This window comes from Opisthorchis viverrini, assembly GCF_000715545.1.
Source record: "Opisthorchis viverrini unplaced genomic scaffold opera_v5_139, whole genome shotgun sequence".
Taxonomy (NCBI): Eukaryota; Metazoa; Platyhelminthes; class Trematoda; order Opisthorchiida; family Opisthorchiidae; genus Opisthorchis; species Opisthorchis viverrini.
Window position 1 is genome coordinate 1100392 of NW_008751795.1, and position 24924 is coordinate 1125315.

The 24924-nt window shown below is 41.5% G+C and overlaps 2 protein-coding genes across 2 annotated transcripts; one reads left to right on the forward strand and one right to left on the reverse strand.

Moving 5' to 3' along the window:
* Window positions 1-4960: 4960 nt before the first annotated feature.
* T265_14076 (hypothetical protein) lies at window positions 4961-18809 on the reverse strand (the record flags this gene model as incomplete). Its single annotated transcript, XM_009171919.1, has 6 exons — window positions 4961-5880; window positions 6033-6170; window positions 9888-9986; window positions 12182-12417; window positions 14502-14744; window positions 18710-18809. Coding segments are annotated over 6 exons (1521 nt in total), but the record flags the coding sequence as incomplete, so codon positions are not given.
* Window positions 14483-20002, forward strand: T265_06610 (hypothetical protein; the record flags this gene model as incomplete). The annotated part of the gene is made up of 5 exons (XM_009171914.1): window positions 14483-14578; window positions 17021-17182; window positions 19078-19214; window positions 19249-19357; window positions 19850-20002. The coding sequence occupies 5 exons, from the start codon at window positions 14483-14485 to the stop codon at window positions 20000-20002; spliced, it is 657 nt and encodes a 218-aa protein (XP_009170178.1).
* Window positions 20003-24924: the final 4922 nt, after the last annotated feature.

Sequence of the window (24924 nt, forward strand, 5' to 3'; positions counted from 1 at the left end):
ATCTCGTAAATTCAGCCCTACAATTCACACTTTCTGACGGCCTAAACTATTCGCTAAAATTGAATGATTCGCAAAATCTGATTATCATATGCTTAAAAGCACCTATGATGCCTATTCAGTTAGCGGTCGAAAAGTCACTTCTTTTCTGTGTACACATGGAATATAATAGTCCATGTCTGTTTTACGGATAGAGTCATGAAGATAAGAAATATTGAACGAAACTATGTGACTAGTCTTTTGTATGAAGCTAAAACGACCCGGAACCCAGATCGCAAGGGATTTTTCGAAGAAGGTCCGGATTGGCATGGGCTTGAAAACAAGCTGATATAATTGTGGGTAAGCTCACCGGATCTTACATACAATTCATTGAACTCGTGTGAAGCTGGGTAGCACCGGTTTTGGCACTACATACTACCATGATGTTACAACATAAGGAGCTCGGGGTTAACTTATTGTTGGATATGCACCTTCGTGGCTCTCAAGAGAACGATCGAGGCAGCTGCGTGGGTCATAGCTTGTCACTCACAGCAAGCTTTTACTCTCAAAATGTCACATTCGAACAAAAAGAAGAAAATTGTACCCATCAGCGTCAGAACTGGTCAACTCTGAATCCATAATTGGTTGGCTATTACGCTGGCTAACTTGAATACTTGGGGTATCTTCAAAACATTAATTTGTGTTGACGGGTTCTCTTTAAATCTGGAGCTGTAAAAGACTGCAAAAAACAGCGAGATTTACTAACGATAACGACAAACGCTTATAGTGTTGCATGCAATATTCAAATTTCAGTGATGAGCGTACGATCGTTTGGTGGGCATCCTAACAATTGACAATCGTCTCTTATTTGACTGGTTACAATACTGATTACATTTTCTCATAATCAAAAGCAGTTGTCACAGTTAGAAGCCTTTTTGTTGGAATAGTTGGAGAACTGGTGGAACTGAACTAATGGAAACCAAATAACCAGTAAACTTTATTGATATTTTACAGAACTTCTACGAAAATCGTGGTGTGTAATCAGGCTCCAAGCACACAGCAGACGGTGAGTGAATCCCAGAATGTGCTGTGGATATTTTGCGGCTAACGCGCATACCGACAGAAGTCCTTTTTGACATGAGCTAATTAACATTCATCGAGGTCTAACAGAAAATGTTGACTAAAAGCAGGACCGTGAGTAACGATAAACATAAATTAGATGAAGACTGGGAAAAGCAAGCAAAAGTAGTCGATAAAACTGAGCGAATGTGCGCAACAGTGAATGAATCGCCATATACACAAATGACATTTGTCCGATTTAATTATGCATCTGTGGATCAAGTGTTCGAAATGCTTAACTCCCATTAGGAAATCTTAGGAAGCCCAAGTTAATCAGTGGTTTGTCGGAGAGTAATTTAGGCGAGAAAAACTAATTTCTCGAGACACACATTGGGTATCAAACTTGGTTGATCTCCATCGCTATGGTCACCAGTAATTCAGAAATGTAGATATAAGCACAGTACTAGAACTACGGAGAAAGTTTACAGTGCACGTCCCATATGACCAGACTAAATATAGATCCTAAATGCAGCATTACGCTAAAATAAAACAGACTCTTGAGGAGCTGAAACGAAGGCCGTACGCACTGGTGGCACGTCCACTTCGTCCAACTACTCGATAAAACACAGGCTTGTGCGCATTCATCTAAACAAAATTAGATATATTTATGCGTATGTTCATGCATACCATACAAAATATTGATAGGTAATACCACGGACGTAAACTCGGTAGAGTTATTAATGCTACCAAAACTAGTTTTTCGATTCATAATGGCAAAATGTATTGGGAATGGAAACCAACCAGCCTCCGCCATATTTGATGCGGACCTCTCGACTTATTCAAGCTTACCACAGTATGGCATTAAGGAAATTAAAAACGAATTGACAAGTTTCAAAAGTCCGTCGCCTCTGCCCAATGAAATAAAAACCCAAAGGCTTTCGAAACATCCCACGCACCCTTAGTCGTGCTTACAGCAGAGAGGTCAAACCTCAGATGGATTCTGGAAGTAGCCCAATTGATTTATCCGTAAAAGTGAGCTGTTAGCAATTAAAGATTACAGAAATGCTAATAGTTTTGGATGTACAAAGCACGATTAAATTATTGTAAAAGTCCGGAACATTACCAAGTTTAGCCTGTGATTTTGTCCCTAAGAAGGTGAACTGAGAGCATGACTTCAGGGGTATAAGCTACTCGTCAAGAGTCATCCGGGAGCCGAACAAATTAGCAGTCTAGCAGTCAGCTGTGAAAAATTCGAATACCGCACAAGTGATGCCGGTGGATACTGAATCAGTGCGGGATATTCACGTACCAAAATCGTCACTGTGCACAACATGAACACTGAAAACTTCCCATAAGGCTGACTTGTTTGTCGCAGCTCACTAAGACCATTATTCTTTAGCAAGCTTCTTAAGCCGAGAAGGATTAGGAAGCATTCCCATTTTCCCGAATGACCACATGGATTTCCGTAAAACAGGCGCACCTACGAGCACCATTTTTCAGTATATTAGATTTTGTTGGCTGCTGATGGTACGCTGGTGCCTGCTTCGGTGCGTTGAAATCTGAGGCACGTTGGGGTTACCAAATTGGTTGGTGCAAAACCTTCTACAGTAAATTGCGTGAGCCGAAAAATAATCTCAGATCAAACTTTTGTGTCGTAACTGGTCGCATAAGTCCATTAATAATAACTCTCTAGATCAGGTCATCTTGACAGTTAAGCAGGCCACCGTTTCAGGCATTTCGTGCTCTCGCAACTGCAGGACGGAGGAAAAACGAGGATGGTGGCTCTCACCTGTTGTTGCCGGAAGGTTTATTTAGGAATCTTGAGGCACAACGGTGAAGAAGCGTTATGCAGCTTCAGATGATTGATAGGAATCTAGAAATACTTGTGTAAAAGCAGATTTCTTACAAGCTCAAGAGACTTCAAGCACCGAACAGCTTGATAAAGTTACAACGGTTGACACGAGAACAGTCTAGGAGTTTCAGCATGGAGGAAGAAAACCTAGTAAAAGGTTGAAGGAAACGGAATAGGTGAGGACTTGCAGCAAACGTGCTGCTTCACTAGATATAATGGTGCACATCTCTCTAAAGCCCTTGATCGAGGTGCGCCCGAGCGTCCATTGAGTACAATTCACTACTGGCCGCATTGAGCCAATGTTTTCTGAGACAAGCTCAAGCCACACAAGCGCAAGTCAACCAGTCCTTCTGAGATGTGGCTAGTCCATTGGGAATAAGTAGAGTGAAGAATAATCACAAAATTCCAAAGCACTCCTCGTCAGCCAGATAAGCGTAAAGGAGTGAACCAATCCACGGAGTCAGAAACAGCTTTGAACTCAAGCGAAGTAAGGTATCGAGGATTCTGTGGTGATTCATTTGTTTTGTTTAAGAGGAAAGCGTTCAGCTAAGGCAGGGCATTCATGTTTTTTTTCGTTACTTTGACCAATAAACCGGTCTAAAGTACAGTCTAATAAATATCTGGGGTGCAACAAATAAGTATGACAGAACCAGCACGTTGCTTGTAAACTTCAATTTATCCTCCCATTCGGTCAACAAGGAAGCTCACTGGACCGTCTCGTTCAAATCTTGCTGTTGAGACAAGCTCATTATTTTTACAAAAAAGCCTTCTTTCCCAGGGTTTTAAGCTCGGATGTGATTCTGAATCCTAAAGATGTTGAATAGTATTTCCTCTCCGAAACTCTTCAGACTGTACTCATCAAACGATCGTTTTTTTCGCTGCAAAGATGAGTGGGTATTTAATTTGGATGCAATGTCCTCTGGCTGAAACCGCTTTGCATGTCTGTGATCCATGTGCCACTGTTTGCCATTCAGTTCCGCTTTGGAATTTGAGTCTACAGACAGACTACAAACTTTGATTCTCAGACCCACACAAATATGAGTATTCCTAAATCAACCGAATCTGCGGCTACCTGATAAGCCCCAAGAAAATCGAAACCGGTTGCGAGTTGTCGAAGGATTTTGGCAACTTTATGAGCATTGTATTACGTCACTATCATTGCTATTTTTTGCAAGAATTGATGGCTGGGAGTCGAATCGAATCCTTCGATCGACAACAATGGCGCAACTAAGAGCCTACACACAGCTGAACAGTAACAGAGGGTTTGATTTAGACTGTATTCGGCGCTGCATTCAACCATCTTGGAGGAAAGAGGGTGCATAGATAGACTTTTTTTCAGGATCCGTTCACCTACTTGATAATAGTTTGAGTGGATTATGGAATTTTAATACAGAATTCAGTCTACAAGAGAAGCCAGCCTATGCTACAAAGCAGAGGAATACTTTGAAGCTGTCTTTTTCTCACTGAGGATTATCAGCAACTCGGATTTCGAGAATCACTAGGGATATGCGAAACCACGGATTCCCATTGGGTAGTCGAATATCATAATTCTGTGTTGACCGGCTCTTCTCAGTTTAGTAGCCCAAGCAACCAACGAGGTTTTTTTATTTGAACAGAGCACTTCCAGTTGGTAGCATTAGGAAGAAATTGTGAATTTACTGAGAATTTCATCAAATCCATGAAGAAAATCCGAAAAACCCTAATGACTGTTTGAATATTGTTGTCCAGCCAATCTGCTTCAGATTCCATAAATACAAACTTGTTGGAATTTCCCAGCGTAATCGCGTGGAACATGTGCCTCATTTCATGCGCTTTGCGTTCCATCCGACCAAAATCCATACAGAATTTTGCCCCATGAATATGGTACATCGTTTAAACAGAAGAATGTTTGTTCGTTGAGTTGACTGTCAAAAACGTTTTCCAGTTGTGGTATTATTTCGTGAAAATGGCACCGTCTGGGGACCACTTGGGATACTTGAATGATCCCCACCCCCACCCCCCCAAAAAATAGTAATCATTCAGAACAGTCAAGTACTGGATATTTTATTCGGTAGATCGATTTTGAGCATTAGCTGTTCCGGTAGAAAAGATGTAAACATAATAGTTGAAATTATAATCGCTTAGTGCAACAACTCGTAGCCCGACGCTGTCTAAACTCTATCTCCATTAAGAATGTTGTTTGGGAAGGAACTCTGAATGTTTCTAGTGCAAGTATTTCTTGAGTTTACGGCAGGTTCTAGTCCATTCTTATTCTGTGGAACCTTTTTCAACTCGTAGCCCGACGCTGTCTAAACTCTATCTCCATTAAGAATGTTGTTTGGGAAGGAACTCTGAATGTTTCTAGTGCAAGTATTTCTTGAGTTTACGGCAGGTTCTAGTCCATTCTTATTCTGTGGAACATTATAGTAGGTACCGTTTTGCGATATGATTGATTCCTGGACATTACATGAGTGCTTCAGTTTGGATCCTTCATAATGAACGCGAGTAGTACAATTTCTATCGTCAGTATTTTGACCCCGCTGGAAAGTCTTCGTTGGTAGTTCCGTACGCATCTTGGTCCCATGTTTACTTGTGATTTGTAAATTCGTGAACGCTTCTGCCGTTGGCAATATAAAGGTCGGTTGGCTGAAAGAGGTGCTTCCTGAATGGGGCTCTCCATTCGGTAGGGAACTGACCAATGGTTCTTCGTCTTCCAGAATTTTTTCCAGGTATACACCAAGTGTATCAAAGTTTGGCCTTTTTTCAGTTTTCGCGGACCAGCAATTTAACATAAGACAATGCATTTCCTTGGGACATGCTTCCGGACAGGGTAAACGATAGCCACGTTCCAACATGGAAATCACTGTTTGATTGGTCCAATCCCAGTATGGGCGTTGACCGTAACTGAATACCTCCCAGCTCACTATACCAAAGGACCAAACGTCACTTGCTATCGTAAATCTCCGATAAATAACCGCTTCGGGAGCTGTCCATCGGATAGGTACTTTCCCGCCCTACAGAAGAAAACGATACATTAGGAAGGTCTTTAGAACACAGTAAATGTCATAAGAGCAAAACGGCTCGTGCCACTCAAATAAAAGATGCTGCTATATGGTAGAAATCACAAATGGGATTTGATGAATCAATTCGGGAAAACCAAACTCACAGTGAGTGTATATGCGTCGTCAACCAGTTTCTCTCCAATTTTTCTTGCCAATCCAAAATCGGAGATTTTGCATGTCCGCTTTTCATCGATCAAGATGTTCCTCGCGGCCAAGTCCTGAAATTGAGAATTTTCCGCTTTCTGTAAAATATCATTACTAACGTGGTTTAGCAGGTTTATCGTATCAGCATTTACTTGGTGAGCTAGCAATGAAGGCTTCCAATGCTGTTTTGTTGAATACGTGAAAGTCAGTCGATGGTACTTTTAATATGCACACACACGGTTCGAACAGGCTTCTACTACTCGGGAGAGAAGTAGTTATTTACAAACATATCCTAAGAGCCACAGTAAATGATGGATTCACACTGTCCAGCCACAAACGCTGAGGGTTACCGTAAACATTAAAAATCGTGATTCGAAATTGTGCGCATAACACACTGAGAGCAAACGTGAGAGTACATTACCAGCCATGTTTCACAATTTTGTCAGCAGACGACAATGTTTGTAACTCGAATGATTTTAGGTCTCACCAAGGAAGGGTGAGAAATAGTTGTGCTGCAGCTGACAAAATCGGCTGAAAAAACGGAAAACACGTCAGTCGTTTAGCAGCGGAACTACAACACAACTGCCAATGAGTTACAACCGCGTAGCTGCATAAAGGACTAGTTAACCGCGTCTGCGTTGGTCACGCAAAATATCTTCCTCATTCTAACACGTTTTGCATCCACAGTAAACATTTGCAACAAAACATGCAACCTTCCTGCCATTTTCGCTACAAAGCACTGTTAATCATAAAGGAATCTTCTTACAATCTTCCATAGCCCGCGACTGGTTTTGTCCATCTTGGGGTTCATCAGGTAGGTGCAGTCCCCGGGTTTCCGTCATCCTTACGTTCTACTTGAACCTGATTTGTAGGTGCAGCCCCGGGTTTCCGTCATCCTTACGTTCTACTTGAACCTGATTTGAATATATTTCGATACATACACTGACTTGCATATCAAATGGCTCCAGCTGAAACACAAGGCGGCCTTTGTACGGCTCGAAAAGTCGTCTTCCCCACTGACATAAATACCTCACCATTAGGTACTAGCTATTAACTGTCATACACATTAGATTGATGCCAACCGGGGAATGTTATTCGAATACTTGTGTGCCTGTTTCGGTTTCAGAGTTTGCATCGATTAAATTAGCACAAAGAATGGTGTTTAATTCTCTGTAATTTTGCTTAGCTTAAATCAATAATACACTGCAGAAATATATTACCTGTTTCCAATGCAACCAACTATTCTTATCCTATTGGGACTCGAAAGTTGTTGAAAACTGTTATATATTCCAAGAATACGCCCAACCATCTGACATGCTCTTGTACAAGAGTTAACTCAGTCGCTGTCTATACCAGTCTTGTGTACGGTACAGGTCTTTTCATGTACATATACATACACATACAAAAACTTACCACAACAGGTCCCAGCCTAAATGTTCATTTCGTGGCTCAAGCCTCGTGTGAAGTGTATAACCTACTGTACTGGTCAACCACACTCTAAAAAGGGGAAGTTCCGGTTAAATATGTTGATTTTTGAGTCGCTTGCTTGCTATGAATTTGGACTGATTCTGGATTACTTTCGCTTAGTAGGCTTGCCCCACACGTTACCTCCGGCCTATTCACGACACACTAGGTGGCCGGAACCGATTCCAGTTAAATGAACCATCATCAAACGGACATTTGCAGTTACACCTTAAAGCTGCAGATACAACAAGCCATTTCCTTTTTATTTATTAGGGCGAACTGTCACTTAACGTCTCACCAGTGAATTAATTCATATATTTAAAGTGTGTAATGCATTAAGAGGGGTTTTGGGTGTGAACGGGTGGTGACCGACCAAGAAACGACTGGTTGTGATTTCTGAGTTTTCGAATAGAAAATAGCCATCAAATGCTTGGTTATTCTTTGTCCACTGAAGTTTATCGGCAAACATTTTCGAAGAGAACGTTTGATTAACTCCGATACTAGACGTGTGTGTGTGTTGGTGAAAGGCGTTTGTAAAATCAGATGCGCAGATTCGGCGTAACTACAAATCTAGGGTCAGGACATTACTTTCAAACGTACAAGCACTTCCTGATTAGCACAGGTGGATTGCAAAGATTAGGGCTCTCCAGGAACGCCAAAATATGTACGACAGGGCAACGTCATGTTCAAGACTATTCACCAACTAGTTTGCCAAACATGTTACCTTTATTAGTATCTTGTAAGCCTGGCCCGAAAACCTCCCATATTCGGCTGGACAAAACCAAATTTTTGGTATCCGTCGATAAATGAAGGTGACCTAGAAAACAACTGCTTGCCTAACCTACCGTAGTGTTCCTGGTTATTTTGTTTTTGTGACATTATACTTTAATATCTCTTCAAGACCAAATTTAGCTTACTTGCAGGCTGCAATAAAAGATAAATGCTAGCAGACCAAATCTGAGTTCTCATTCAGATTTCCACAGTAAATCACTAGAAACACCAGTTTGGGCAATCCCAAAGAAACCACAATCAGCTGTTTTGGACGGATCAAACAGTACGCAAACAATGTGTGCACCTCACTCCTAAACCGATGCATATTCAATCTATGAAAAGCGGATGTAACCAGACAGCTCATAAAACCGGAAACTCTCCTACAGGCAGGGGGCTGTTGAACTGGTAAATCTTAGGCAATCCCAACAAGTTGAAGTCACAGAAACGGGAAATTTCCAATCAATAAGTTGGCATACTCTTCAGGACAATACATTTTCATCCACTAACTCAGACCTAATCCAGAGCCATGAATTCTGAACAATACAACTATTCCATGTCTCGGTCTTACTTGCGCACTTTTGAAAGGCTGACCATTTCATTTCACATTAAGTTGAAGTTTTTTCACTCCTTAACTTGTAAACAAACAATCATGAAATGTGTGGAAGTTCGGATTCATTAAAATAATCTCAGAATACCCGAAACCTACTGAAAACCTCACACTCCGCCAAAGTTGGAGGAAGGCATCCGTCAAGCATCCAAGTCACAAAAGCCTGTTGCCAAGTGAACTCTAAGTTGGACTCCCAGTTCAGCAACGTCCAAAATCCGTAAAGATTAAAACATCCTTTGTTTATTGGCAGATCAAACCTCATGTTTCCACAATTGGCACAATTTATAGTTTCAGTATATTATTACACGCATCTGATAGCTACAAGTGCTTAATGATTGTTTAGTTGTTCCTTTTACACGTTGAAAATCTGTTTATTCAACCTGGGACTTAGTATATTCTGAGGCATACCAAGTTGAGTGTGCGGACATGTAGAAGTTTACCGCCGACTAGCGGGGTAATATGGTTCCTAATCAAACTTTCGTGATTCACACGGGTTTTTGGCCAAAGCCTCAGATAAAATCCCCAGAACCTTTCTTGCTGAGACGGTATTACGAGGAATTATCATTTGACTTCGTTGGACTAGTTTTTCTCCTTTCCACTAGTGGTTTTGATGAACATTCCTGTTAGATCTGACGGCCGGAGTGATGTGTGGTTTTATCGCCCCGCTGTGTTTGGCTAAAGTCACACAAATCAAGAAAAGGATCAGCGTGTTTGAGAATAGTCACAAGACCTTAACAGAGACGGTGTCATTCCAGCTGCCATATTTTCCCAGTCTTTCGAATAGCTGCTGGTGAAAATGCCTACCGGTAGTCAGACGGAAAAACCAAACAACTCTGGGTTCGCGGAAAACAGTGTTTAACCGCTCAAAAACTCAATAATCCCTTGGTTTGTAAGTTTACTCCAAAACCGCGTGACAATTTACGCCCATCAATCTTGTTCCTGCAAAATGTACTACCGATTTAAATGTACTCACCCGGTGAACATAGCCAAGTCCCGAGAGATATTTCATTCCTTCACAGACATCTATAAGCATGCGCAGTAAACCACAGCATTTGACTGATTTTCCAACTCCCTGAAAGAAGTTACAAGAAAGTAAATCCAAAGCCTCAAAGATGAAAATTTTTATACATGGAAGCCCCATTTTTAAATTGGACGTAGACGGTACCAGCATCAGACGTCTCAAACACTACTTTCTTATGAACACCACGAAGATATCCCGGGAAAGAGGTAAAAATGTTTACGTGGCTCTGAACGTTGAAGGTATAAAATAAATAGCTCAACAGTTTGGGGAATGTATAAATGATCGTCAAAATAACCTCAATTGATTGCAAACCATTCACAAACCAAACCATTTTTGTAACTTCTAAAAGTACCAAAAACCATTTGGGTTATTCCAGGATAGTAAGGCTTCAGGCCAAATGCGTTTCAACTGACTGCAACTTAGAGTTTTGGCTTAAACAAACAGGGAAGGTTCAAGTGGCCCGAGAATGTTTCTATCAAGTTAGTCTGCTCTTGTATTAATAGGGTAACGTTTGTCATAGACTTTTGAAGCCCAAAACCACAATGTTTCCTCTATTTTATTCCCGAACGAGAAACATGAAAAGGCTTCAGAAGAATGTCCCCTTGTAATTTGAAATCGCATCACATTTATTACCCACGTGATCTTGTACATCGGGCAGTCCACAAGCTGTGATGCGATGCTGGTACTCTACAGAAGAATAAGTAATTTTGGGATGATTAAATCCCCGGGTCTTAAATTAACAGAACATAAAAGATTATTCGATCGCACCGATTGCCGCATCACCCTAAGTGCCTAGAAGTGCTTTTATTTTAACATGTTCGCGTAGATCAGCGCTTTGCTTGGATATGTTTCATCACGAACTGACAGAACGTAATCAATGAGCAGCCTTCATTTATTTTCTTTTAATAATTCCAAACATCACTCGAAACATGGACGCATTGCCCCAGTTGACTTTAAAGACGATACGTACGGAAGCGGGTTAACAGGAAGTACCACGCAAATGCGCACTAGCGAACCATAATCGATTAATGGCGGACGATTCGCAAGGTAATTTTCCTGATCATTGAGTATATCAGAGGTGATCTGATCAACAACTGTACATTCATCCGAGTGACTAATTTTTGATGCACTCACACTATTATCGCACTAACCATGGTTCTATCCATATATATTTCCTTTCTTGCGCAATTGTTTGGAAATCAAAAATGCGAACACGCTGCTGGTCACTAATAGGTTTTCAGTTATCTACTCTTTGAGTTTATCATGTTATTTGAGGTGATACATGGCTCCACACTTGACGCGGTCGCAAGTGGACGCAAGCGCAGGCTAAGATCACCGGAAATGTAAATGGCTTAAAGTCCTTCGAGGGTAAGTCAAGGAGTCATAGTTTTTAAGCCGGTACAGAGCTCACGCACGTAAAAGCAACTGTAGCGAAGTTAAACGGAAGTGGGCCGTTGAGCGTCATAGTCACATGTCGGACGCGGAACCCACATCCATTATGCACTGAATAGTTTTCAATATAGGCAGTTACATGAAAGCATGCTGAAGTCCACTTCATTGCGTTACAACTAGAATCTTAAAACTTGTTGCCCAAGTTCGTTTTTATGGATCAAGCGCCATTTCGTTTGATCGATAACATCACAAATGGAACTTGCAGAAGTTGCAGTGCTGTGTAGACGCTCAAGGTTGCATTTTAACAACCAACTGCACTAAATTGTACAGTTTTATTACACAGCTATCTGAATGGGTTGTTTACCGGAGGCTTTAATGCAACTCATCCGCAAAATGTGATGTGAATTTGTGCTATGAAGTTAGAATTGCAAAATAGTGTGTACCTGAATGTTCCTGGATTATTCTGATCAGTTATTCCAATTACCCAGATCGAAATCACATGTGCCATGGTTATATGTGAATTCGATCATACCAGTATGGGGTGCAAAAGAATTTTCTCTAACCCCAGAGTGGAAGTATCATAAAAACGGCCTTCCTAGCAAAATACCTCCAATTTCCTGAAAGCTTTCTTCAGCTTACGACATATGCACGCGTTATCCAAAATTTAGAAATGCATTCATTAACTGCCGTGAACGAAGGCAAAAATCTCAACGTTTTCTAAATGAAAAGCTTGGTGATTAATAAATATGCGACCGTTTGCTGTTTTGGTGGTCTGAAATTTGGTACCCCAAAAGTATGAACGAGCAAGATGCACACACACTAGCCAAGTTTGGGTCTGATTGTGTCTCACTCACTTGCAAGTATTTGTCCAATGACCCATGATGCATGAATTCAGTGACAATCATCCGGGGTTCTTTTCGCGTCACGACTCCAACCAACTTGATAATATTTGGATGCGATAGTTGTTGCATTGTATCAGCTTCTTTTAAAAAGTCCTGCTGCGTTTTTTCAGGGACATCCGGGTGGAGCATTTTAACTGCGACTAAAGTGTATTCGGCAAACGCCCCAGCACAAACTTTCCCAAATTCACCTGTGGGAGTCACGTGGAACACATGATGTCAAATCACTTGGGGTTCGCGTAGCAAGAGGGATTTAATATCTGGCGTGTCAATGCAAAAACTCAATACCCAGCGACCATGCTTGCAACGCTGGATGATGGAATAAGGTACAAACCTTGAGTTACTTCCTTCAGTCAGCTTAAGGGATAATGTACACCGCTAGCCAAAGATAATGAAATGTTGCCCTGGCGCTTTCTAGAGCCGAAATACAAATTGTATACGTATACACTAGGAACTGAATCGCTTACTTGCCGCACGTTTACATAGGCTCTGCTCCAAGCCTTCTGCTGCACTAACACGCCAAACCTCGCTGGATTTTATATTAACATCTGTACGTGTATCAAAACAAATACTTTAAAAAAAGTACTTGTTTTGGTTCAGAGGTTTACTTGAAAGTTCACGGAGTGCACACTTCCACTCGGACTACTGGAAACTTCCTTCTCAGGTGAAGCATTTTAGTATTCCCTTGACTAAACCAATCCGGTCTTGGACAAAATACAGCAATTTTGTGTCCGTGTCGAAATATAGGCAGCTCGGATATGTCTACTGTTGGTTGATCAGATGGTAGTTGATCTGTTCCAATTACCAAGCTCGGCGAACAGATCAACTACCACCCGATCAGCCACCAATAGCATTGTGGTCTTTCGTGAGTTGAAACCATCTGCTTTTGTTCTCGGAGCATAAATAAACTGGAAACTAAAGTCGACCCCAATAGGAATAATGGACGCAAACACTCTCTTGCTTAAAATGTGTTTCATCGTCATTCGTTTATTTTAACCAGAATAATATTTCTTGCATTTCCATGTGATTATTTTCCAGTATAAGGAATTTTCATACACTGATTTTTTCACATTCTAAATTACCTTGACGTTCACTGAAACGGGTTTTTTTCTTTTTTTCAGATCATCTCGTGAGAGCCATAAGATGATCAACTGATTCACTGGTTATAATACAGTGGAAGAGTCCCAATGCTTACTTAGCTTCTCTGGTAGAAGCACCTACCAAGACTTTATTGCCAGGCTACAGGGTTTTCAGCAGCAGGGACCATTTTAACTGATACCGTTGAATGTATAAACAACAGCAGATTATTTTTAACTTTTGGGATACGTATATAAGCCTCATTGTTCATCAATTGGGACTAAATTACTGTAGAAACACGGTTCCTGTTGTAACCCCCTCAAAGCTTTGGGGATCACTATTCAGAAAAATTCTGTGGGAATGTTTGAGTATTGTATCAACAAAATTCACGGTAATTTTCTACGCAATCACTTGCTTATAGGTGAATAATATTCCAGAAATTAGTCCGTATATTAGAAGATTTCTCGCATGCAGACAATATTTTACACTAAACCTTAGAAGTCATTTCGTGAAACAAAGACAATTCAAATGTACAAGTCGACGAGTTTGTCTCCGCTTTTAAAATTTTGGTTACGTAGAACGCAATATAATATAATGGTCCGCAAACATTGTGACTTGGCAGGAAGGATATGCTTGTTTTGGGTTGTTCCATGTTTCTGAACAGACGAGAAGTGTACGGACACATACCGCTGGCCTCGTCGTGGAAAATATTGAAAGGAGTTCTAGACCCACATCACAAGATGCAGAACAGGTTAGAGCTCGATCGTTGGCTTGTTCGCTGAGCTGGGCAATGTGGTTGCAAACGTTTCATCACCAATCGAGGTGACATCATCAGTGCGTAGTTGTGCGTAGCGGTGGGTTACGGTGGGCTACGCACAACTACGCACTGGTGATGTCACCTCGATTGGTGATGAAACGTTTGCAACCACATTGCCCAGCTCAGCGAACAAGCCAACGACCATCTATGCTACCTGAGCTACCGACATTCTTCTCTTTAGAAAAGTTTGGAGCTTCTTGTTGACGTTGGTCTTGAAAATCAGAATCGGGAAATATAGCCAGTCCCGGATTGTATTGTGTTTAGAGGTCACAATATATTCGACAGTTATGTAAACCAGCTACAAGTATTTAACGTGGACGTAATTTTCTCAGCCAACTCATTATACTCCCGCACAATATAGAATGAAAGAAATAACGATACCTTCGCCAATTGTGAATCGTATGTTTATCCTTTCGGGATCCAGTTCCTTGTACGTTTTCGCTACTTCCTTGCACGAAGTTTGTTTATCCTCGATAGATACACCTTCCGCCGTCACTTCCTCTACAACAACATCCTTGTTTGCCGTTGCCCTCTCAAAAGATGTAATAACGGGTGGTGTTACTTGAGGATCAATTTCTTCAGTTGCTTCATGTGTTGATTTGTTCAACAAAGAAGAACATTCATCTAATCCCGGCATAATGAAGAAAACACGTTTTGAGCACAACAGTGAGGGGAGAGATTAGCTCGAGCAGAGGACCACAGTCCACTAAAATTTCGACCAGTAAACACAAGAGTAACGACCTTGAAAACTTCTGTTTACTTGCTTAGGAAAATTTAATTCGCAAAATACCCGCGACTATTAATTCGAGTTCAATAGCGCCAAAGTAAGAAATAGATTTTAGTAAACAACATAGATGAATTCATTCCCTAGGTGTTACATGGTTAAAAGTATCCTCAAGTTACTTCGCTGTTCACTTTGAGCATTAAGCAAATCAGTCTTTAGCATCTCCGTGTTAACAGTTTGTTTGGTCCGATAATGTGTGTTACACCTTTGTATACGAGACTAAAAACCTAGTGTGGCGAAAAAATGCCAAGTTCTCTGGACACGAACAAATAACAGCTTCAATTTTGCTTGTGTTCTGAGGACTATACATCTTGATTTTGGCAACATATCTAAATATTGTTAGGATTGCGGCCTGTAAGCCGACTGCCAAGCGCGGCGACCAAACCAACTGCCACCCGATCAAAATCCAACATCTTGATGTATAATCCATTTGGATTTGACTGTGTAAGATAAAGTTGTTCTCACTATTGTGTCTAAATACCGGGTTCCCCGAAATAGGTGATGAGTCATTGGGTGCTGTTCATTCTTTACCTTCAGTGAATACTCAAGGTGACTAGTGAAATGGATGGAAAAGTTTGGAAGTCACACCGAAGGAATGTGGTGCACTGCCACCGACTATAATGACATTTTTGGAATAGCAAATGCCCGGATGCTTACTACTGTGCCTATTTGCTTGTAGAAGCAAAAACCTAGCTTTTCACACTAAAATTTGAAAGTTTGCCAATCGAACTTTTTGTGATTTGGTCAGATTTTCCGGTTGTTTCTTTCCGGATAGGCATGCTAGCGTAACGAATGTGCATTCGATGCCCGAAGTCAATAGAGGATACTCCGTACTCAAACGTTTGCCTTATTTTCCATCCAAAACCCGGTTCCACCTGGTCCGATACAAACTGAGGAATTAGACTGTGTGTCAGAGATCAATCATGTCACCTGTTATGTCACGGTACAATTTAGTCCATTTTTTGTTGTACCAGTAGTATCGACGAAGTAGGTAAATATGGTCTGCATTCATTTAATCTCCAAGGCAAGGAGGGTACCCATAGTTGCTATGACCGTCAGGGTTGAATACAGACCGTCGACTAAATCGCCTATGCAGCTTGCCTCCTGGTAAATGTTGGGTCAAGTTTTTATTACCACCGGACTTCTCCACTCCTTTTTATCAAGCAATGTAGTTATCTGGTAATTTTTTCATCACCAGTACAGTTTTCACTGTTTAATACTTGTAGGTGGGGATGAATACCTGGATCGTAGATCACGATCAATCAGATCACGATTGTTTAAGTACGAGTTATGTCAGTGGAACGTTCACAACACATGACGCTGAGGAAGATGAGGTTTACATCCACAACATTGGCATAATCTGAATATAGCTAACCTCGAAGACGAACAGGCAAATAGATCGCTAAAAAGACCTAATACGTCGACTCACATTCTGGGAAAGACAATTTCAGGTAGCCTAATCTAGTGAATTTGGCATATAGGTGCACCTAGACATCGTATTTCAGATGCAGTCACGTGTCATGACACCACTACCAGCTGCAGCCGACAAGGCCCATTCTACAGGCATATTGGTTCAAATTACGCACCATTTCACATTGTAAACATTTTGTGTGGGAAAGACTGAGGCTCGCAACCGAACTCCCAGTATATCTTGTTCTCACGAAAAACTACTTCTTAGAGCGAGTTTCGTTTGAATGAGCTCATTATCTGGTTGTCATCCAAGTATGAGGGACTAAGTCCTCTATGCAGTCGCAAACTGAAATTGCTTCGCAAAGTCATCTCGAAATATGAACTTATGCGTCCTTCTAAATAACAAGTAGGAAAATAGACGCCATGCATGCTACGGTAACTGAGGAACAGCAACAAAGCCTCAGGTAGGGATGGAATATCAGTTATATACTTGTTGCGCTCCAGGTGCGTTCAAAACACCCGGCCAGGATAAAACCTGTTTTCTAAAACTACATTGAAATTCATTCGGCTTGAAATCCGACCTAATCTACGTCATTATAGATGGTTGCGTGACACAGATTAAAAACCCGCAAAGTCACTTGTCGTTTCAACGTTTCCGGCGGTGATGTTTGTTCATCCGTATACTTACTTTTGATTTCGTGAACAGGGCGAGCAGATCGAAACGTCTGGGGCGCTGACAATCGCACTATTACGACCTACTGATGCCCCTTATTCAGCAATACAACGAGCGACCACACCCATAGGTGGTCCATTGATGTTGTGCCGTGGACAACATCTCACTTCAGATAAACAGAACCTTGAAAGAATGGTCAGTAAAATGACTAATTGCAAGAGCTTCGCTTCCACTTGCCACGGACTACGAACAACGGGCAAAATAATTTGATATAGCAACTCAATAGTTCGACTGCACACAACATTATGTTTCAAATACAAAAACGTACTCATACTACGTTGCGAAAATATATAGTTTCGCTTTCGTGGAATAGTGCGTATGTGGCCGTGGGAAGTCCAATTTGTACCAGTTTCAGTGGATGTGTTTACTTCCCATATTGGGACGAAAGTGGATTCATTCAACCCTGATTCATGAAGTTTCTGATTAGTATGGTTGACGCCCTTTTTCCGGGAAATGTGGTTGAAACTCACAGAGCAGTAAGCTACTTATCAAAGCCTATAAGGTGGGCGTTGAGGGGTCGGTCTCATTGCCTTTTTTCGTGAATCGGTAAGCAATTGGTATTTACATCTTTTTTATTAAAGGATGTAAAACCTGACCTATGGGTGCCCGATTACTTGCCTTGGCATGATCAAGACCTTTAGCAAGACAAGACAAATGTAAATCGTATGTTCTTCCAAGAACAGTCATGATCACTGTTACTTCATCATTATCTTCACGGAAAATAGCAACCTCGATATTGATCCTGACAATGCGCTGCAATATTATCACTGCAGGACGAATACGTACATACGTGATAACTATTCTGAAAGTAAAAATCATCGTTAACAAACATAAATGGCCCCGGCTAGATCACTTCTCCAATACTTTTCATGTTGCACTGCAGTTCTAAGAAGCTGAGTTTGGTAGCCTAATCGATACCATGAAATGCTGGATGTGATCAACTACTAGATAACATGATGTCTAAATAACTCAAGAGGAATCTCTAGGAGGCTGCTCAAATTGGGATAGTTATGGCCCTATTCAAAAAGTCAGGGGTCACTATATAGAATAACGTTGATGACTCTCTACAGTGGAACTGAACTCAAAAAGTTTCAATAACTATTCCGATTTTGTGAACAAACATATATAGAATACGTTGATGATTCTCTACAGTGGAACTGGACTCAGAAAGTTTCAATAACTATTCCGATTTTGTGAACAAACATAGGCAGCGTAATGGGAAAAGATAAGGTAAATTTCAGTGATTATTTGAACACAAAACCGAGCAAACTGGCTCATCAACGAGGCATTTTAGGACTTGGCATGCTGAATCTGCCAGAATTCCACGCCCAAAAATTCGACACTTTGAGGATGTGAAGTTTCAAAGACCCTAACCTGACTGCGTTTACCCTCTCAAACAGTTTATGATTTCCTTAAACTCTCTGATCCACCTGAATTTCATAAGTGTCTTCCTCGGAAGCTCATGTGATTACTACGGGATACAAATTTCGTGTTCTTTTTCTCATTTCGGTGTAATCATAGACTCCAAAAGACATGGCGTTGTCCAATAAAAAGTAAGTTCTGACAAACACTAAGCTGTCACATAAACATAAAACCGTTTGCTCCTAAAGTTAGCCAGGATGTACTTCAGCCGGTACGTCCGTGGTATACGTTCATACCTACCTTCCATTTGTAACTCGGCAACAATTCTTTCGCGATCCACGCAATGTGATTCAATCTTTTCTGCCTTTTCTTCATTATGGGATTCGGTTGTTGGCGGTTGGCTTGAAAAGCAGATGAAATAGGTTAGAATGTCCATGGCTTCAAAACAACGTCATGAGTGTACTCTAGGTTGCTTTTGATGCAATAACTCTATCAGAAGTTATGTGCAACATTCAAACGTCGGACAGATTTGCTATTTAAAGTGACACCTTTCGCATCTCATACCACTCCTCTAAAACTAATGGGAGACTCGATAACACGCGATGGATGATAACATTTCCTCAGTCAAAATAATGGGACATACTTTTGTTATGACTGGTTGGGGATAGGAAAACTGTACGCTTGCATCAACCTCTTGTAAACAGTTATCCTGCTTTGGTTGTTGGTCTGTTCGCCGAGCTTGGCAGTTGGATTGCAAACGTTTCATTACCAATCGAGGTGACATCGTCAGTGCAGGGTTGAGTGGGTGAATTCCTCCTATTCTGCCTGTGATTATATAGCTTCTTAACAGTATCTGGTAGTTGCCCAGCTCAGCGAACAAGCCAACGACCATCTACGCTACCTGAGCTACCGACATTCTCCTCCATAGAAATTGGCCTTCTGTTTTTCGTGATTGTCTTCCTTTGACCCAATTAGTCCGTTGGTTGCTGTTAGGTTTCTTAGCTCCGAGTCCCGTGACCGTGTGGTTCTTTCGCTCGTAACCGCTGATAGACTGGGTCAATGTCGATGTGTTTATTGATCGATTTTTGTGTGCAGTACCACGCCTCGGCAAATTCTCGCCCCCGTTTTGTTCTTGCGTGAGCGAGTATTTGAACATTGCCCCAATTGAACGTGTGTCCTTCTCTGTCTTCGTGGACTGAGACGAGTGACATTGGGTCATGTCTTCTACTGGCAAGCTTGTGTTCGTGAATTCTCGTAGCAAGTTTTCTTCCCGTTTGGCCAACATAATGTTTGTCGCAGTCGTTGCATTCAAGTTTGTAGACCACGTTAGTCTTATTCAAAGCATCCAAACTTCCCTTTGGTTTCGAGAGGGTGTTGCGTCACTCTGGTGGGTCTATATCCAAGACGGAAAGCATTGGACTTGAGTTTCGCTCTTATTAGAGCTCGTCAGCATTGCCAGGGTTTGGACTTCGCACGCCTGACATGCAAGACGAGCGCGTTACCACCGCTCCACCAAACAAGAAGGAGGTGGGTGTTAGGCTCGTCAAATCGAACGACGACTCAGTCCAACATGCTCTGGTGGATTGGTGGTAATACGTTAACTTAACAACTCAAATGTACGGGCTCCAACGTAAGCGCGCGTCCCACGGGTCCCGTATCCACTCACAAATAAACAAAAGTGCTCAGCAGGTTTCAAGCGGCCGTCGCGTACATGAATGGGAAGTCCTGAGAGGTTCACCAGTCGATCGACACAGCCAAGGTAGGCAACCGGGCTTCCACTCACATCACTCAAGTGCAAAAACGTTCATCTGTTCAGACGTGAAAGTGCAGATTCGTCCAGCGTGGGCTGGTGGGGCAGGGGCGTGCTTCGCACCGATAATTTAGTTTGGATGATGATCAACACGCGGGATGCGTAGTAGACGTAGACGTAGTAGCGTTTTCGAGAAATACACTCATTTGCAAAACAATTTGGTTTTCACGAGAGACTCAACTCTCGTTTATGATATTCTAAAACTGAATGTTCTGCACACAGGCCGTCTTATGATTCAGTTGGCACGATATTCGAGATATTGCCGTATGTTTACATAAAGGAAACTAATCACAAGCTTGCTGAAAACTCTTCGACAGCCCACGACTGGTTTCGCCCTTCTTGGAGCTCATTAGGTAGGCGCAGTCCCCGAGTTTCCGTTAACCTTATGATCTACTTGACTGCGCCTATTTGATGAGCCCCAAGAAGGGCGAAACCGGTCGAGGGCTGTCGAAGAGTTTTCAGTAACCTTGTGATTAGTTTCATTTATGAAAACATACTGTGGTAGCAATGTGTTGGAATATTGGTAGCTCGGGTGTATTGGTTGGTAATTGATCAGGTGGCTGTTGATCTGTTCGCCGAGCATGGCAATTGATTTGCAAACGTTTCGTCACCAATCGAGGAGACATCTTCAGCGCACTGAAGATTTTGCCAAGCTCGGAGAACAGATCAACAGCCACCTGATCAATTACCATACTGTGGTAGCGTTTTCTCACTAAATGCTTTACCGGTTCCAATGTAGCCAAACTGATTGAACTTTTAACTGCTAAGAGAGCTAGATGGATTGTCATCCAGCACTCCGTGCATTTCACACAACTTATGAAGCCTTGACTCGGCGTTATCCAAGTCATTGTTCTGCAATTATAACAAATACTTCAAAGTTTCAGCTGTTGAACACTACTTGTAAAGTAAATGGGTAGGCTTGATAGATAGACATAAACCATGTCGCAACTAACAGTTCAGTGGATAATGCCTAGCTAACGTATGTTTCATTTGGAGAATTCGACGACCGCTATGAACATTATGTGAAAAGTCTGAGAAAATAGTTACTAATCACATAAACTGAAAGGTAAACACTTAGGCAATTTGTTGGCGATTCCGCCAAAAGGTCGCTTCGGAGAAGCCGTTGGTGTCACCCGACGCATACTATTAAATAATGTTAAATTGTATTCATAAATTTACGAACTTGACTTCTATCGAAAATTGAGAGGTGAACCCTGTTGGTGGCTTTTCGCGTTCAGCACTTCACATATTTTCAACCTCCGACTGCTGTTTTACCGAACAAAAGTTATTGCTGGGAACTACATGGTTTACTTGTCACAACCCATCTTGAAATGCGAGCGTGTTCCCTAACCGAAGTTATGCGCACATGCCTGTGTTAGGCGTATCTTTGCACTCATGCCAGAGCTTATCATTTTAAGGTCCACCAATTGACGTTCTTTTTATAAGAAATCTAATCACAAATGGAAACAACACAACAAATCACATCAACTCTCCGATCAATCCATCGCTCGATAAACGAAGCCATGCTAAGTCACAGGAAAAATCAGTCCCGCTGATGAATTCTCTATCTGCCAAACTGATTGGCTCCGTATGGGACAGCTAATCATAGTCTGATCGCTAAGGTTTGGGGTGGATTTTGACTATTTTGATAAGTTATGTATTGTGTGTAACGCAATCACAAACAACTAGTGGATTTTGACAATTTTTTTTATAAGTATTGTGTGTAACGCAATCACAAACAACTATGACACTAGTCTGGGCTTTTCGTATCAATTTACGAACAGTGGCAACTGCATCTCGGTCCACACATTTGTTGTGACATCCTGCTGTTACTTTTCACACCAGGGAAGCATTAAAAAAAATCGCCTTTATTCTCACTTGAAAGAAATTCGACCGGGAAAGCAAGCTGCGCAAAGTTTCGGACTTTCCCGTGTATGTCGTATTCAAACGCAGGATGAAACCTCAAATGAAACATATACTGAGTTTTCGCCACCAAATATTAATTCTTCTAGCATAGTGAAATCCGCTGATAAACGCCTCGTAGAAGGTCACGCCATGAATTGTGAATATTTTCGGAGAACGCATAGATCAGGCCCTTTTTTCCATGGCCACACAAACTGCAGAATAGTACAAAAACTAACGGGTCAGCTCGTAAACCAAACCCAACTGAATTACTCTGGCATGATCTCTGAGGATATATAGCTTGGTTTCACAGTCAACAGGCTTACCGCCATTGATGCCGAGCCGACTTGTGAAATTTGAGAAGCAGTAGAAGTCCCAGCAACAGACAAAGTGCCAATGAACAGATGACTGTCAACCAGATGATCCGCTGTTGTCGACTGCTGGCTGAAACAACAAATTTTGAAAACTCCGTTGGTTCAACGTTGCTGTCGGACATTAGTTTTGATTGAACTGGATGAACGGCTAAAATTAACAGTAATAAATACCGACATGGGTGTTCACAGACGCCTTGTTAGTGGAAAGAGAAAGCGAACAGAAATCAAAGTTTTGCTGTGTGAGCTTAAAGCAATATATTTCAATAAACTACCTGTATATATATGGCTAACTGCTGTCTAGTTCTAATCAGCATGCGCATCCTGATCCAGAAACGGTCTATATAAGAATACTTAATGCTGTGTTGAAAGTTTGATGCATTCGTGCCAATAAGCTCTCTTGTACAGTCTCTTAAGAAAACCAGCTGGCAGCTGTCGTTGATGATTTGTTTCTATGGGTGCAGAAAATGTCGCAAATGTGAAAACAGAGAACCTGTCTTTTTGCCTCATACCGAAAATAATGAACACGGTTTGAAACATTCTGGCACAATATAAAGTCACACCTGATGTTTTGTAACAATCTACTTTGTTTACAGACTATCTGTTTTGACTGCTGTTTGCATAATGCTTATGTTGCATTCGGCGTGGCATTCATAGATCAAATGAGGAAAGAGCGAACACAAACGTAATACGCCTTAAAGCGTAGCCTAGATTTCACTGCCGATATAATTAGAGGAGGCCGTTTCTTATGATGCACTCAAAATGCTAACAAAATACTAGAAGGTTCTAACATTAATGCTGTTCATCATATGATTTTAGGAAAAATTCCCACAACAAACCTATAATTTCAGCCCTACGTTCACAGCGAGTTGTTGACTATGTGATAAGATTTGGAAATTCCAACGGGCATTTCTTTTTTGTCGATAAAGCCAACCTACGTCAAAGGACCGAAAACAGTTTTATAGGTTTTTCGTGTCCACATAAAATAATTAGCGGTCTGAATTTCATGAAATATGGGCTCGTACCTTCCCCCTGGTAGTTCACAGTTAAATCGTTCGGCCTACAATAGCTGATCATCACTGGTTGGATCGCACTTAAACGTGATATATACCCAATCACCCTTCATTCACGTAATTCGTGTCATGTGGTCGCATGTTGACTGGCTCTTCATATGTCCACTTAGTGAATAGATGGTTCAGTGGGATTCGTCACTAGTTTATGGAGATTCCGAAATTTAACTCCGAACGGTTAAATTTTCATCTACGCGATGACGGCTTCGGACCTCATTCGCCGGCTGTGCTCATTTGATGGTTCCCGAAATGGATGAAACAACGATACAGTTCTTCTCAGCTTTTCCACATTGGTTTACCTGACATATGCGACAGAATCTCTATCGAAATTTTGACGCAATCAAGTTTCAGTGCTTTTCGGCTATTGACTGGGACAAAATGTTTGACTAAATTGCATACATTCAAGCACCTAATTGTGTGTGAGATTAAAAATATTGTCGTTACTTCGGTTCTCATAATTTTAAATTTGTTGACGCCACCGTGAACACCATCGCGCTAGCTAAGTCTGTGCAGAAGCTGTCAAGTGATTTGATCCTTTTCGACTTCCCTGGTTTCCAGCCCAACGACATTTCAAGCATTTTTGTCGTTTTCTCTCGTTTTTCATTCGTACCATGCGTTACTTGTAAATTCACCTTATCATCCGCAGCTAGTTGGGAAAATATCTAAGGAAACATCTTGAGTAGCAAGAAATGTCATTCACGTTATATCAGTTACAGCAAACGCCTGTTCGAAACCTTCCATTGTTTTCCTTCAGAGGCCCACATTAGTATGGAAAATGTGCGTGTGCACAGTGATGACTAATCCACTGAATACCGAGTTACGCATCACTTTATTTTTGTAACAAGAAAGTATACATGCTGCGATGATTTTTGGTAAGCCCTTGAGAGCGCGTTTACAGTGATTCTATCAACCTTTACTAGCTCTATCCGGGACCGCTGTGGGCCGTTAATCCGAGATGCAAAATATGTGCAAGAAAGTAACACTTCTTGCGAGTGTTGATTATCGAAATGGGAGAACAACGTATCTACATAACAAATCAAGTCATTTTCAGTTACACAGAAGATAGCTAGCATTTTGATCTGTTCGCCGAGCTTGGCAACTGGCTTGCAAACGTTTCGTCACCATACGAGGAGACATCATCAGTGCGCAGTTGAGTGGGTACTTCTTCCTTGCCTGCGTGCGCTTATATAGCATTCGAGGGCTATCTGTTATCTTCTGACGTGATTGGCCACTTAAAGTGTAACAAATTTGGTGAATCTATTGGTCCATTTGTGATCTTTGTTGCGTTGTGGTCTGCGTTCCTTTGTGTCGATTGGTTATCCTCACGCCTTCTATTTTTAGTAGTTCGTTCTCTCCGGCCTC